This window comes from Chinchilla lanigera, unplaced genomic scaffold (genome assembly GCF_000276665.1).
Source record: "Chinchilla lanigera isolate Chin_1 unplaced genomic scaffold, ChiLan1.0 scaffold00061, whole genome shotgun sequence".
Classification (NCBI taxonomy): domain Eukaryota; kingdom Metazoa; phylum Chordata; class Mammalia; order Rodentia; family Chinchillidae; genus Chinchilla; species Chinchilla lanigera.
Genome location: NW_004955462.1, coordinates 10,058,248 through 10,074,435, shown reverse-complemented (window position 1 = coordinate 10,074,435; position 16,188 = coordinate 10,058,248). Strand labels below are relative to the sequence as shown.

General features: G+C 41.2%; 1 protein-coding gene across 2 annotated transcripts in view; it reads right to left on the bottom strand.

Moving 5' to 3' along the window:
• Window positions 1–564: 564 nt before the first annotated feature.
• Window positions 565–16,188, bottom strand: part of Tada1 (transcriptional adaptor 1) — a 16,404-nt gene continuing 780 nt past the window's right edge. Inside the window, exons 2-8 of one of the 2 annotated variants that reach the window (XM_013521452.1) lie at window positions 11,933–12,024; window positions 11,623–11,688; window positions 7,574–7,671; window positions 5,596–5,835; window positions 4,169–4,320; window positions 2,194–2,356; window positions 565–1,754 (exon numbers count right to left, since the gene is read on the bottom strand). In XM_013521452.1, the coding sequence (XP_013376906.1) occupies window positions 1,602–1,754; window positions 2,194–2,356; window positions 4,169–4,320; window positions 5,596–5,835; window positions 7,574–7,671; window positions 11,623–11,688; window positions 11,933–12,024 (964 nt within the window). In that variant the 3' untranslated portion in view covers window positions 565–1,601. The remainder of the gene's footprint in view (window positions 1,755–2,193; window positions 2,357–4,168; window positions 4,321–5,595; window positions 5,836–7,573; window positions 7,672–11,622; window positions 11,689–11,932; window positions 12,025–16,188) is intronic. The other variant, XM_005398237.2, reaches the window with a different exon arrangement.

The following is a 16,188-nucleotide window of genomic DNA, read 5'->3' as shown; positions in this document are numbered from 1 at the left end:
GACACAGATTTTATTTCATGGTATAGACCTGAAAGAGGTGAGGCAAAGGGAGGCCTCTGTCATCACTCAAGTTTACACCTGGTCCAGAGCAGCAAGGAGCTTCCCAGCTTGGAATTTCTGCCATGCTAGACAGACCCCTACAGAGCTGCCACCGCAGCGGCAGCAAGACATGGTGGAGGCTCTGGCAGCTTCCCCATCTGTCAACCGTAAGATTTACCACATACTCTTTGGGCACCATTAAGGCCCAGTGCGTGGTCTGAAACAAAACCACTTTATTCATTTTGAGTATCAGTTCAGTTTCTTCCAAACTCTAAAAAATTCTTGAGGATTATCTCGCCAGAACTCGAAAGGGCTTGTCCCAAGAATCGAAACTACAGTGCTAATTTTTTCTGTTAGTCTTACTCTGCACATCACAAGAAAGAAATGGCATACCATAATAGGAACCTGCCTTTCAGTCCTCATCTAGTACATGTTGTTGAAGTCTCTGCCAAAATCTCATAATGCAATGTTTTTCCTGTTTCTGTGCAAGGTATATTTTTTATATGTTTAATAAACCACAAAAAATTTTCTCGCAAAACATTTATTTGTCACATTTAAAGTACAAAATCAAATACACAGATCCAGATCTATGAACTATATATACATATCTATATATCCGTTATTTAAAACTACATAAACCCGTCTATACACTCTATCCATCAATACTATGAGTAAAAAAGCAACATATCTTTTAAAAAAAAGTGGGTTATCAAGTAACACTGTCAAATGTAAATTATTTTCACTTTATGACTTGAAAAGATAGAAACAGCTATTTAATAGGAATAAAATTACCAAACATAAATCCAACGTTTTCAGATAGATTAACACATTCTGTAGGAATTACTAAATAAGCATGTCAATCAGAGTCTTTGGACAGATAAACACTAAAACAAGAACTTGTTATAGGAACACATTTATAAGATTAATTGCATTCCAAGAGTTTTGTTTTGATTTTGGTTTTACATGTAAAGAAAAAATCTGACTTTTTCTAATAGCACAGCCTTTTCAAATTATTTTCTATAATATTAAACTGGGGACTACATGTCACTGTTAAAAATTAAAATGGGTTATTAAAGGAGGTATCTGATTTTTAACACTGTATAGGTTATTTCAACCAAAATACATGAGCACAGTTCTTTAGGAGAGGCAGAAACTTTACAACTTGCCAGAAACGGAACATATGATGTCACTGAACAAAACAATGTCCTGCTAATCATGAGAACTAAGTTAAGACAGCTTCTTTATTCTCGGATGTCATCTATCTTACATGCAGACCATAAGACACTAAGCCTCAGATGCCTAAACATCCCCATTCCAGGCACAGAACTTCTACAATGCCCGCTCCCATAACTGGGAACAAATACATATAAACATGGGTCATTATCAGTTAGATTTATATTAATGGCTTCATAGTAGCAACACAAAATGCACTCAAGGTCGCATTTCCATAGGAAAGGTTATATTTATATACTGTACATTTCAGTCTTGAAATGTGAACCCCAAAACATTTAACTTTCAATAATCAATGAATTTGGTGAGAGTCCCATACCCTCAAATCCTACTCAGCAGAGCAAAAGCCCTTCCTTGGCTGCCAAGCGCTGGCGGTGGATTTTGTCTTGCTGCAGCTCTTCGTGATTTGGGTGCCAGAGTTTCATGATGATTCTTTCAATGTTAAGGGCATACACAGTATGTGTAGGAATGACTTCCCTGTGTACCTGAGATTGAAAAATGAGCATGTTTCCAATTATACTTTAGTAGACTTATTTTTCTAACATAACGAAAGGTTTATACTAACAAAACAGACACACAATCTATAAATTTTAAGTCAGAACCTAATGAATCCCAGATGAGATAATAAGAAAACAAGGAGATAGTAAGGTTCTAAAATAGGAGTAAGGGAACAAAGGAATTGTTTTTCCTTCTCCCTCTCTTTTTTTTTTGAATTGGATACACAGAGGATGAGGAAGGTAAATAGGAAGGCCTCCTAGGCTCACAACTTAGAAAATAAGGCTAGTATCAATGGTTTTAAAAATAAACAATAAAACATGAAAAACAGCCAAAAAGTAGAAAACAACTAGTGAATATTTTTGCAGACCTGAAGAATCTCTTAACCTGTCCATAAATCCAGATAAACTTTAAGCAGTCAAGAATTACCTGCAAAGCTTCAAAAAGGTCATACATGTTCACTGGAGGCAGAGAGGCAGGCAGTGTGTCCCCAGAGCAAGCCAGTAAGAGTGCAGCCTGCTGCTCAGCATCGTCAGGGGGGGGGTGAGAAGATGGATTCTGACCAGCACAGGGAGCAGAAAAGGCTGGAGGGCTGAAAAGAACAATTTGAGAAACACTCCCAGCATGTATAGTGGAGACAACTGAGTAGATAGAGTGGTTTGCGAGAATGCATTTTATTAGTAGTACCTTTAAATGCATTAGAAACCCACTCAATGCATACACGAACTGTCCATAATTTTAATTTTTAGAAGTAGCCCATCTACAAGCTAGAAATGAAGTATAATCAACTACATTTACCCAGCTTCCTCTATAATGTTAAAATGATTTACTTAGCTCAGGCTACCAGTTCAAAACCGATTCCTGCTCTTAAAAATTTAATAGAAAACCTAAAGAAATACAGAACTGAAAACGAATGACCTGGACAAGGAAGTGTGTAGCAGTAAGACAACAAGCTCAAAACTAAAAAATAAGGAAAGATACGGCACGGCACGGGCTAAGTGGAGGGTGGGGAAAGCCAATCCAGATCTTGCTTATCTCCCCCATAGAATTCAAGAGGAGAAGTCAGGCATGATTTTGACCTTACAGCACCGTGAGAGATAACCTGTCTGATTACATAACAAGGAAGTAAAACAAAGGACTGGGGCAACAACTAGTGTGGGTTTGAAGCATCGCACAAAAGAGGTCCTGTTAGAACAGCAGCTATGGAGAAGGACTGGCCAGCAGGGACTGAAGTCTCCAGGCACAGTCAAAAACACTGCCCCCAACAAGCCCCACTACGAGGGCCATTTTTGTAATTGGTTAGTTCGTCCTCTCTAGGGAATAATGACTTACAAACGAAACCATCCCAAACAGATACGCTTGAATGAGAGCTAATCAATGAATTATCACATAGGACAATCTCAGCAGAGAGCACAATTTACGGTGGTGCTCAACAACCTGGGCCTTGTGACCCCTCTGGAGGTCTCCACCACGGCCTTGAAATGGACACTGGTCCAACCACTGACACAACTGCCCTGTTCAACTCTCAGCTGTCCCTCCCCACCTGCCTTTTCTCTTCCTTCTTCAGCACCATCTCTCCTCCCAACCCTGCCAGCCTTACTTTTCTCTGAACTTGCATCTCCCTGTGGCTTCTCTTCTCCCTAACTGGCCCAATAATCAGATACACAAAGTCCTGAACTGAGAGGTAATTCAGTCACTCCTAGAACCATGAAGAAAATTTTATTATTGCTTTTTCTTTCCCAAGGCCTGAAGATTCAAACTAAACTTATCTTGCTGCAGGGGTGTGGGGAAGAATGGGAAGAGAAGAATGAGAGACAACACATGGATAAAGGTAATCTAGACCACCTCATAAAGGGCTGCCTCAGGATGTAAGCAAGGCCCCGGGAGCCCTCAGGGAGTGAGGACATGGGAATCTCAGAGCTAAGAGGCCAGATCTGCATACCGGGAAGCCAAGAACAATCAGAAGACACCAGCACAAGTCACTATCTTGAGCTAGAAGTCAGAGGAGGACCCAGCGAAACATCCACCAGTCTTCCTTCCACCTCTGAGAAGCCCAACAACCCTGACCCAACAATCACAGTCCATGCATCAGGCTGAGAGCAGGCCCGCACCCCACCATTCAGGGCCACCAGGAAGCATGACCCACGGGGTCTCCACTCGACAGCCGACAGTGGAGGCCATCACATTAAACAGCAGCCCAAACCCAGGGACTCTGCTTCCAATAAGAGAGTGCCAGAGTAATTCACTAGACAGCATGCAAGAATAAGACCTAAAAAAAATTGTACTGCTGTCAAAGGCACTTTAATCCTGCAAATACACAATAACCCATTATATGACAGTGGTCATTACATAAGCTCAATGTAACCCACCAGCAAAGGGTAGAAGCAAAAAAGAAACCACTTACTTTTCTATTAAGCTGTTGTAAGCTACCACACTATTCTTCAGGTAAGGCTGTGGGGTTACATTACTACCAAAGGCATATTTAAAATGCCCATCTCGTAATCGATAGGCTTTCCTTCTTGACACAACTGAGGTCAGTATATCTTTAAGGTGATTCTGCAAAAACAAATAAATAGCACAATCTCGTTAAAAGCAAATCATAAATCTTCCATTAACAAAAAGCTGTTTATCTCACTTAGATGGAAACGTGGGACAGGCTAGCACGTGTGAGAACCACAAGAACAGTAACAGAAGAGCTACAGAGACCCTCCAGAGCAACAGGGTAGAGGAGAGACTGGGACATGCTGATTGTTAGTTCTCTTTAAAAATGGGCTTGGGCTGGGGATTTAGCTCAGCGGCACAGTGCCTGCCTGGCAAGTGTAAGGTCGTGAGTTCGATTCCCAGTACCGGGAAAAAAAAAAAAAAAGGGCTTGCTCTAGTAAAATTTATTTTAAAAGATTCTATGTCTCTAAATTGGCTCCTCTTTCAAAAGTGACTTTTAAGAAACTATTTTTTTAAAAAAAGACAAACTACCTTGAAACTTGGTTAAAATGGGATAAAATGTTTTAAGATCTGGTATTTATCGGTTATCAAAATCCCTGAGTGAAAAGAACCTTTGTTCTCTCAAAAGCCACATAAATAAGATACACAGGAAATAAACACAAAAGAATTAGTCAAGGCTAAGTGTGGCGGCGGCCTGTAATCCTAGCACTCGGGAGGCTGAGGCAGGAAGATCACCATACTTAGTGGGTTTAAGACCAGCCTGAACTACACAGCAAGACCCTGGCTCAAAAAAAAAAGGAATTAGTCAAGAGAGCAGTGTGTGATTTAATACTGAATTCATCAGATGTTTGTAACCTCCAGAGATAGCTGTTACTGTTTTTGACATATACATAAGGAAAATGAGGCCCAGAGAACTGAAAAGAAACACCTACTGTTACCCAGCATTGGCAGGTAGGTGAAATGTACACTTTGTGAAATAACTAAATAAATGAATGCATACATGCAACAGTGTGCTGAGACAAGAATCCCTCAGTTAGGTGCTAAATTGACTGGTAGGTGCTGTCACTCAGCAAAAACAAGTGACTTGAATCATTAAGATATCCACCCTCATTTCCTTCCTTTAAAAAGGTTCCCTTGTTGACAAACCCAACACCAGATTGAGCAGAAGTATGATGCCACCAGCAACCTCTCTGAATGCTTAGTTTACTGAGTGAAGGTAGTGCTTTAGAACGCCAAGTATTTCCCCCTCGAAAGGAAACATCTTCCATGGCAACAACTCTGTAAGAACAGACTGACGTTTTGGTTCTTTTCTGGCAACTTCAACTTTATATAACACACAAGCCTGTCACATTCAATCCGTAAAGTCATTTCTGCCAGGAGCAAACCAACCTCCACCGCATAGACCACAGCTGACACGGCCTCCTCGGTCACGTTGTCCAGCCCATGCTCGTAGGCGGTCACTATCATCCTCCCCTCCAGCTGCCCACGGGTGGGCAGCATCATTGTGTGGGAGCACAGTTTCAGGTCGTCGTCATCTTGGGGGTCCTTGGCCACAAACTGCTGAGCTCCAGAGAGGGGGTTCTGAGGCTGGAATCTATGCTGTGAGTAAAAACACTTCAGAATCATCCACTGCAGTAAAAGTAGTAAGACACAAAAAAGTAATCCACATGTCAGGCTAAAGTAAGATCCTGTATACTGATGCCACCAAAACTGTACAACACGGGGAAAATATTAAAAGGTAAAAGGGTAACTCATTCACACACAGAGAAATCGTAAGTTTAGGGAATAACATATGTATTCAGTTTACTCAATTAATACCTAAGTGATCACAGGATGTATGCTCCTGTGCTCAAAGTAACAGAGAAGGAAGCTAGGTATGGCGGCATAGTTCTGTAATCCCAGCACTCTGGAGGCTGAGGGAGAAGGATCACCAAGAGTTCGAGGCCAGCCTGAGCTACATAATGAATTCAAAGGTACCCTGAACTATATAGTGAGGTCTCAAAAAAAAAGAAAATAGTACGAACAGATACACAACTATATTTAAAAAGTCAGAGAAGTTTAAGTATAACCATAAATAAGTAGGAGCAAAAAATAAAAACATAATTAATGCTTCACTTAAGCCTACCTAACCCATAAGATAGACCTAACTAACAAATACTTCAAGACAAAGCTACAACAGCCTGTTAACTATATAGTTACTGTTATTTTCTACTTACAATTCTCAACACAGAACCTATCTAGAACACAGTTACACTAAAATCTTTTGCATTCATAAAGTCGCAACTTTCCTCAGGCAACTCTGATGGCCCGTTTATATCTCTATCGTCACTGGGAGATATGTGCCTGGCAGCTTTGGCTTAAACCCAACGAAACATTTTGTAGAAGCCAGGGACAGTCGCACATACCTGTAATCCTACTCTGAAGGCTGAGGCAGGAGCATCACAAGTTAATTTACATCACAAGTTAACTTAGAGAAACCCAAGCATAAAATTTAAAAAAGGTAGTTCAGTGGTACAGCACCTTTGGGTTTGATGCCCAAGAAAAGAATTTTAGTCATAAAGACAGTTTGTCTAGGTTTGCTTATATTGTTAAAAGACAACATTGCACCCAGGAAGGGATAAAAGCATTAAGATGTGCTATGTACATGTACCAACTCCCCATGATGAATGTAATCATTATGTACTGCATACATGTACTAATAAAAAGTTTTTTTAAAAAAACAATAGCTACTTGTTAATTTTCTGGTTATAATACTATAGTTTACATTTAAGGTGTCTCTTTAAACCAGGGATGCCTTTCTGGAAACGCTGAGACCTTACAGACTGAATATCATTACGGATATAAAACGGAGAGTAAAGGTAGAAAGAAGTAAATGTTGGTGTTAGTCAGTAAAAGTATCAATATCCCATCTACCGTTAAAAGGGGCACTTCTGGAAAACATCTTTCCCTAGAAATACACTGAAAAATTCAAGTTATTCTAAAATGTTTATCAATTTTATGGCCAAAAGGCCTACATTGGTCCCAAAAGGCTTAGGACCTGGCTGGGCATCATCAGGACCACTAATGCTTGGAAAAGATGCCTTCAACCTGAGAAACACTACTCACTCAAGAAAAATACTGAACAGAAAAAACGGGCACAGATTTGCATAATGGAAAAGCAAGTGTTAATGATAACGTAAAATTTAACCAGTAACAAGCAAGAATTTTAAACATTCCAACTCACATTTACAATTCCTTCTCCCTTAACTCTATCCTTTTTCTTCCAACTCTACTACCAGTATTTCAATATATATTCAAAAACTAAACCTAGTTCATCACATTACCCTTAAACCAAAGGTTACCAAGATCTACTGGGAAAGCAACCTACATCAAATTTCTGACGAACAGAAGAAAGTTTTTTCTTGCCCTTGGGTTTTCCAGGTTTGGCTGCAGAGCCCCCTGTCCAGGGCAAAGATCCAGCACCTTCTACAAGAGAGAAAAACAGTCACCATCAGTGGAAATCATGTCAATTGATAACTGCTAAGTGTGTTTTCATTTGGGACTAAAAAGCATGCCATGCTCAAGTAATGAAGATAAATCATGAATGCTCAAATTGAGATCTTCTCTTTGTACTTCCTCACAAAATTATAAATCCTCTCACATCACATTTTGCTCTAGCTGTAACCAAAATTATGTTTTTAGGAAGACAAATTTGTTTTTCACATTTTGAGTTGGTGTTTGTTGAGCGTTCTGTTTCTCGATAGTGTTATTATAGAGCAGGACTGATCCCCTCTAGCCCAGATGGTGAACTGAGTACACATACTGCTTCTCTTTCAAGAGAAGAGATAAAACAGAAGATGATAGCCCCTTAATTTCCAGGATGGCCTAACACGGGGCTGCCTTACAAAACTGACACGTGGAAGCTTCAACCCAAGAAAGGCAAGAGGATGGCAAATGAGGCCAAAGCCAAGCTGAAACCCACAGGAGTCTGGATGTGGAGACCATGCGTAGTAAAAACCAGCAGGGAATCCCTAAGGCAGAAAGTGATTACTACTGGCAGGTCTATAGTTAAAATCATCCACAGAAACACCTTCCCTCACCCCAGGGGCTGGGCTCACTATAAAAGAAAAACAAGAGGACCTTGGGTCACAAGTAAAGAAGTTCAAGACAGTGATGGTAAAGCACCAAACCAAGTGCAGGGCCCTCTGTGGAACTATGATCCACACCCCAGAGGACACATGCACAAAGGGATGGAGCAGGAACCAGTGATGGGTGGGTTGGGGTCAAGAAGATGGGGAGGGAGGCACAACTCTCCTCCAGTCTCTTCTGACAGAGTTTCTGGGACTTACTACAGTAGCTGGTAGGAATGCTGGGACCCTGTAGCAAAGCTCCCTGCATGCTGGTGTTTGGGGACCCCTAGTTTAATGCCCAGCTTCCTGTCAGCTCATGAAAGCAGTCCCCACAGTTCTATCCTACCTTCTTAAGCTGAAAAGGACAACAACGAATCACCACACATTTGACCACATTCAGTAACATGACGCCATAGTCCCCCCTTTGGTACTATAACCAAATACCTGGGGCAGGCTAACTTTACAAAGCAAAGGGGCTTATTTAGCTCACAGCTCTGGAGATTCCAGGTCATGGCGCCTGCATGGGCTCAGCTCCAATGAGAACCTCGCGACAGAAGGAGAGATCACACAGCCACATGGGAAGGAGAAAGCAATCAGGGGTCAGACTTGGCTGGCTTCAGTAACAACTCACTCTTTGAGGAGCTCAGGAGTCCCACAAGTGCTTCCGAAATCCATTTGAAGGCAGCTCCCCCAGTGACCTACTGCCAGGCCCCACATTTCCAAGACCCCACAACTGTGCCACTGTTCCACTGAGAACCAAGCTGCCAGCACAGGAGCCCACGGTGGACAAGCCATATCCAAATGATGGCCCAGAAAGACTGAGTTAATTGAACAAACAATAGCCATCCCAGAGAGGGAGTGCAAAAAGACTGACGCATTTCTAACTGGTAACTTCAGAAAAGCTTGAGAAGACATGTATTCACAAAACAAGAGAATGCTATAAAAACGGCCAACTTAAAGAATGTATTAAACAGCCTAAAAGAACTGAGGGAATCTCAAGAGAACACAGGGCCACAAGGCAGAGATGTCTAACTTGGCAGAGCTTGATGTCACTGGGTAAGGTCAGCCAATCTGCAACGATGTCCTAAGAGATCGACTCCAGGTAAATGGAAGTGGATGCTAGGTGACAAAAAAGTGAATTGAACATACGGAGGATGTAGTGGTTGACTGATTATGTCAACTTGAGAAGTTTAGAAGCATAACTAAAATTGGCTCAGAAATTGGCTCCTCTACACCCTAGGGCGGCTCCTGTACACCTTAGGGTGGCTCCTCTACACCCTAGGGTGAGCCATTTGCTGAGCCAAGTTTAGTTTTGCTTCTAAACTTCTCAAGTTGACATAATCAATCAACCACTACAGAGGATTACACACAGGAGGTCTGCAGACCAAAGCTTACAAGCTGCTGCTGCAGGGAGAAATGCTTTTGGAGGACACACAGCAGAAGGATTGACCCTGGCCAAAGGGAGGTTTTCCCCAGCACTTGATCCTACACTTCCCTGTGGTTTGACAGGCCTTCAGGCAGGTGTCAGGATTTTTGTTTTCTCAAGCAAGTTCGTTTTGCTATCTATAAGGACACAGAGCCATGAGGATGTACGGTGTCGCTCAGTTATGTAGTATTACTAAAATCATCTTTTCTGCCTGGCTTAGAAAAAGAAAACAACTCATCCACAATGGTTAAGTACACAAAACTACATTTTACTTTTGATAGTAATTTTCTTTGTTGCTAGCAAATATTAGTTTTATTTTACGTGTACTTTTTTTTTTTTTTTTTTGGTTTTTCTCCGGTACCAGGAACCGAACTCACGACCTTGCACTTGCCAGGCAGGCGCTTTGCCGCTGAGCTAAATCCCCAGCCCCTATTAGTTTTATTTTAGCAGAAACAAATATTGAGTGTCCAATGGAGAAATACATTCTTAGGTTCCAAATGGAGCATTTCTTCCCTTATTTGTAAATAACCAATAATACACACTGAAGAATATCAAGTTTTTATTTAATTAAAATCAGCTACCTATACTTACTAATACAATTTCATAGGTATTTGGCTTTTTTTTACTTTTTAAAGTACATTTTTATATTTTTTTACCTTTTCTCCTTTGACTTATAGAGTAGATATTACTGTACCTATTATATAAATGTGAAAGCTAAGAAGCACAAGTAATTGACTATATAAGCTAGTGGCAAAACCTCATTTGAACTCATGTCTCTTGAGCCCTATCAAGCAGCTTTTATTTGTAATCATTTCATTCATCTTCTGGGTGTGTGGCACTTTACAATATACCTACCTAACAAGTAAGATATAATCTTTATGATGTTGGATTTTCTGCTCAAATTAATTTTATACACCAAAATAGGTTATATCTATGATCCAATTCTGGACATAGAGGAGGTCTGGGCAAAGCCCGCCTCTGGTTATCTAAATAAAACACTAGAAATCTGTCACCGTGTGAGATTGTACAGATGGCATGGTGAAGGGCAAGGGAGCAGCAACTCCTCTAACACCAACCTTCACTGACAAAAATGCCCACTGCCCACTCTGCTGTACATCACTAACAACTTCTTTCAAAGTGGAGAAATTAGTGGTTAGAAGACCTTACGTGAATCTTTACTACATAACAGAAGTTAGATATAACCACACAGAGGGATGATATAAAATACCTACCATTTCTTGATAAAACATGGGATTTTGATACAAGATAATCAGAATTACCCTAATTACTTGGGGAGAAAAAAATTTAACCTACATATCCAAGAGGTACCTATGAATCCAAGCTTTTAAAAAGTCCAGGACAACTTTTATCATGAGACAAGCTTTTAATGTACCTAATTATTTGTTTCTGCCTGATTAAAAGTAGGATGGTTTAAAGAGGTAAACTGTAACTCAATCTACCACTTAGTCCCCAAAAACTAAGGAATCAAGGTTTCTATCTATAACTGTTTAGGCTGATGTAGGGAGTGTGGTTTTCACCAACCTCCCCATTATGTGGCTCTCCCCTACCTCCTGCCCTACCAAACACACATGCTAAAGCTACCTTACTTAGAATGCAAATCAAAGCCCAGGTTCCCAACATATACTGTGCTTCCCCACCATGTAATTCACCTTCCCTACTATCAAGGGCCCTCTCTTTATTTCCTCCCACCTTCTTCTTCACTTTTCACTTAACTTTTAAGTTCTCTAAAATGTAGGCGAATGTTTACATAAAGACCAAAAAATGTAAGTACAGGGAAGTCACCAGGTTTAAAATGGCTCTGTAAAAGAGCTTGTATCTGTACAGTAGTGACACACAGTGCAAGTATTTCCATTCCCTTACCTGGCGTAGAAACCAAAATCTGACACCTCGTGAGAATGGCCAGGAGGAAATCGTTGTGAGAATGGACTGAAAAGGGAAGGTTGTCAAAAGTCAAATACAAAATACTGTCAACATGAGAAAATCTCTACTTTAGCCTGAAAGAATTTTTGAACATCCCTATTCTGCCATCCTTTACATTTAAGTTTAAATATCCACATTAAGATGGCTGCATCTATCATTAAAACTAAAATTTTACTTTTCAAAAAATTTCATTTCTTGAATCTGGGAAAATTAGAGAGCAATAACATAACTCCCCAGACAATTACTTTACCATTATCCTGTGTGAGAAGTCTATGAGCTTCCAGGTCAAACTCTTCCTTGCTGATCTTCTGTTTGAACCACAACTTTAAGTTAGCCCAGTATCTGCAGAAGCAGAAACAGAACATTAAAAACCACAGATTTTGCTTCTTCCCCAGGTTCACCGCACCTGCTTCAACTCCCAGGGAAGGAAATTTGACATTCTCAAGAACCACTGGCTGAATTATGTCTCCCCCTAAATTAATGTGTGGCAGCCCTGACTAACCTCAACCCCCTAGAATTTAATTATATTTGGGAAAAGGACCTTTTAACAGGTAAAGGAATTAAAATGGGGCCACTGAGCTGGAGATTTACTTCAGTGGCACAGCACCTGACCGGCAAGTGTGAGGTCCTGAGTTCAATTCCCGGTGCCTTCCAAAAATAAAATAGTGAGGTCACGCATGTGACCATTAATCCAGTATAGGTGGTGTACTTCTAAGAGATCAGGACACAGACAGACTCAGGACGCATGAGACAGGCAACCATGTTAACACATGAGAAAGCTGACATCTGTAAGAGAGGCCTCCAAAGAAATCAAACCCTCCAGCACCTTGATCTTAGACTTCCAACCTCCTGAACTTCGACAAAACAAATTTCTTTTTTTTTATTTTAAAGAGAATAACATAAAAAAAAAACAACAGCAGAAAACCAACAACATAGACAAAAACAATACAAATGATACTGGGTTTCAGAACAAAATGATAGGAATTAACAGTAGCTGTTATATTACATACTGTTACCTTCAATGAAGTTGCTCAGATTACCAGATGTAAGAATGCAAGATGGATCAAACCATTAAAGAGAATAAAAAATAAAACACAAAAAAATACCATTAAAAATGATAGAGTTGCTTATATCTGGTAATCTGAACAACTAATTTGAAGATGACACAACAAATTTCTGCTGTGTAAACTACACAGTCTGTGATACTTTGTCATGGCAAGCCTAGTAAACTAGAACATCGAATAATCAGAATACCAGCAAAGAAACAGAAAATTCTCCCTAAAAGGGGACGAACAGATCATCACAGAATTAGACTCATGAGCCACTCAGCTAAAACCCATGGCTGCACCCTTTCTGCTCAGTGACGCCTTTCTGAAAGACTGCTTACCCTCCAGACTGCTACACTAGAGTCACAGGCAGATGTGTTTTATGGGAAGCGGAGTGGTCACTGCACTTCCTCTGGAAGATGTCTTTCCCTTTAGATGAACTCAAGTTTTAATCTAACTGCCTCAAGAAATGGGTTTCTAAATTTCTTACCACAAAGACAAGACTCAAAGCTATGAGGAAATTAGTGGTTTAAAAAATGAAAACCTGTACTTAAAAATAAAAATGACCAAATAACTGGTAGCGAAAAACAATTAACCCTTTATACTTTAGCAACATCATAAGAAACACAAGTAAACTATATCTTTCACATCCTGTTTAAGGAAGCCTTCCTGGAGCAGGATAAAAAGTGATTCTAAGTCTTACTACTTTGTGCTCAAGCTCATCTTGCATTCTGAGTTCTTAATGGAAGAAAATTTTTTAAATTCCCCAACAAGACGGTTTAACATCACCACATATACCCCCGGAAGAAAGGTTCTCCTGCACACGCATGAGCTTCAAGTTATGTTAGTACGGAACTGTAAGTACCTGTGAATGTAATTAATTAGGTGCAAAGTTTTGGGTCTCCGTGCACTTTAAAACCCGTAACTTTTATAGATAAGGTGGCACAAGACCTAAGACACTGCCCTTTCCCTCAACAGCAGAACACATTTAGCTGCAGAGCTCAGCAGCCTTTCACCTACTACTCACACTCACGAGTCAATATGTCACCAGGAATTTTAAAACAGTAGACACTTTTGTACTATTTTTGGGAGATAGCGTCTTGCTGTTGTTGCCCAGGCTGGCCTTGAACTCCTGGGCTGAAGCAATGCTCCTGCCTCAGCATTCAGACTGGTTGGGCACCTGGTCATCCTTCTTAAGAGAAAACAAACACCAAACAACCATGAATGGAGTAAAACAAATCTCCACAGAAAACAGAAGGTCTTTTTTTATTCCATTGTATTCAACAAAAGATCTTAACAGAGCACCTTTACTATTTAAAGGTCCTATGCCACTGTTTCACAGGAGGGACAGAAATAGAACCTTATTTGGTAAGAGAGAACTTGTTTCAGAACTAAGTCAAGACTATACCAGGAAGTTCCGCCAGCATGATGTTATTTGTCTTCACAAGACAAACTTTCTAGCCCAAATGGACTGAACTGTTATCAAGAGTTGAGGACTTGCCCACTCCCCGCCCCAGTCCTGGTCTGCATATTAGTTCACTGCATAAGACAAATGTCTGCTTCTCTCCACAGCACCAAAAACAGAGTTAGTCAACCTCGAGGAAGACGAGGATGACAGATGATGAGTACAAATACGCTGGACCTGGAAGCACTGAAGGTACCTGGAGAAAACTAAGTAACCTACAACCAAATCCTCAAAACATTAGGCATCTATTTGAACTTAAACTCTACTGGGTACTACACAGAGTGAGTTTGCTAGCACAGTCCATGTCCTTCTAGAACCTGATGCAGGTGACAATCTGACCCAGCAGATATAAAGGACATTTGGGTCCCTGGGTAAACAGCCATGATTCACATACAGGCTCTGCGCATAACCTTATGTTTTACCTGTCACCAGGGAGGACTACGTTTAAATGGCCAAGTTGTACAAAACAAAGCAAACTGCTTATGGAGAAATGAGTGTATAGCATTATTACAGATCACTTCACCACAAGGAGCTTGTTAGGGAACAGAAGCGTAAGCAGGTCAACGAAAGAATGGAAACGTAAGTGCAGAATAATACTGTACGATTAGCTGCTTCTAACAAAGACAGCTTTGGTGACATTCTCTCAAGGGATTCCTGCTACAGATGCACCCACATCTATCCATATTTGACCAACATCAGACAGTCAGTTTTGCCCTTTAGAAACATAATTAAGGACACTAACTAACGTATGCCTGGCAGTCCTGAACCCACTGTGTGCCAGTAGTGTGGGATCATGAAGGGCACAGTTGTATCTAATCAGAGTTAAAGTCAATCAAACACACAAGCCACGGTCCTCAAATTCACCATTGCATGAAATCATTTACCTTTCAATATTTCTAAGCATTTGTAGATGGAAGAGTGAGAGTGTAGTACAAAAAAGGCTATATAGTTAATTGAGTATGACAGTTGCCAAATACATCTTTACAAATAAGAATGTTAAATAAATAACCAAGGAACATCCTGACAGTAAACATAAATATGAAATGTAACTTTAAGTAGGCCACTATACCTTTGGAAGTCACCTAATGTTTACAAAAAACAAAGTAATTCTGCTGCTAAATTAACAGATTAGATTTTAATTCCAGTTTTTGTCTGATTTACTGTCTTTTGTTAGGACTTAACTGCCACCCCAAAATCTCACATGGAGGAAAAAACTCGGAAAATCACTTGTGACACCCCAGGCTAAGTAACTTCAACTTATTATCCAGTCATAAAGAGTTGGCTAAAGAGAAAAGTGTTGGAGAAAAAGTATCCCCAAATTCCTGGTCCATCTACCATCACTGGAAGTCAACTATGGAATAGTGAAAACGGAGAAGACACAACAGAAGTCCTCCTGCAGCAACCACACAGGGCACTATAAATGTCAATTTTAAGAAGTGCTTCCTAGATTTGGGGGGAGGGGGTTGACACAGGATCTCCCAATGTAATTTAATCTGGTTTTGAACTCATTATGGATTGCCTCCGACTCACGGAGATCCTCCTGCCTCAGCTGCTGAGAGCTGGGATGATGGGCGTGCACCACTACGCCCAGCTGCTTCCTAGACTTTTTAAAAATAAAACTCTTAACAAGAATGTGTCAGGCACGTCCTACTCCTTGTACGTGGTGGGGGCCTTCCGAGGTATTCCCCGGCCTGGCCCTAGCCCACGGCGCGCCGGGCCCCCGCGGTTGCCGGGGCTCGGGGCCAGGCGCGGGTGACACCTGAAGAGTGAATCAGCCGCGCTCGGCCCGTCCTCGGCGAGCAGCGTCCCACCTCGCCTCCGCCGCGGGACTCGCGGGCCGACAGAACACACCTGGGGCTCGGGACGGCGTTTACTGCCCGCTGCGTTACCGCCGCCAAGCAACAGTCGAGGCAGTGGGGACCTGGGGCGCTGCGGCCGGGGGCCCCGGGTCTCCCGGCTCCCCCGCGCGTCGCCTCCCGGAAGGCGGCTCGGCCC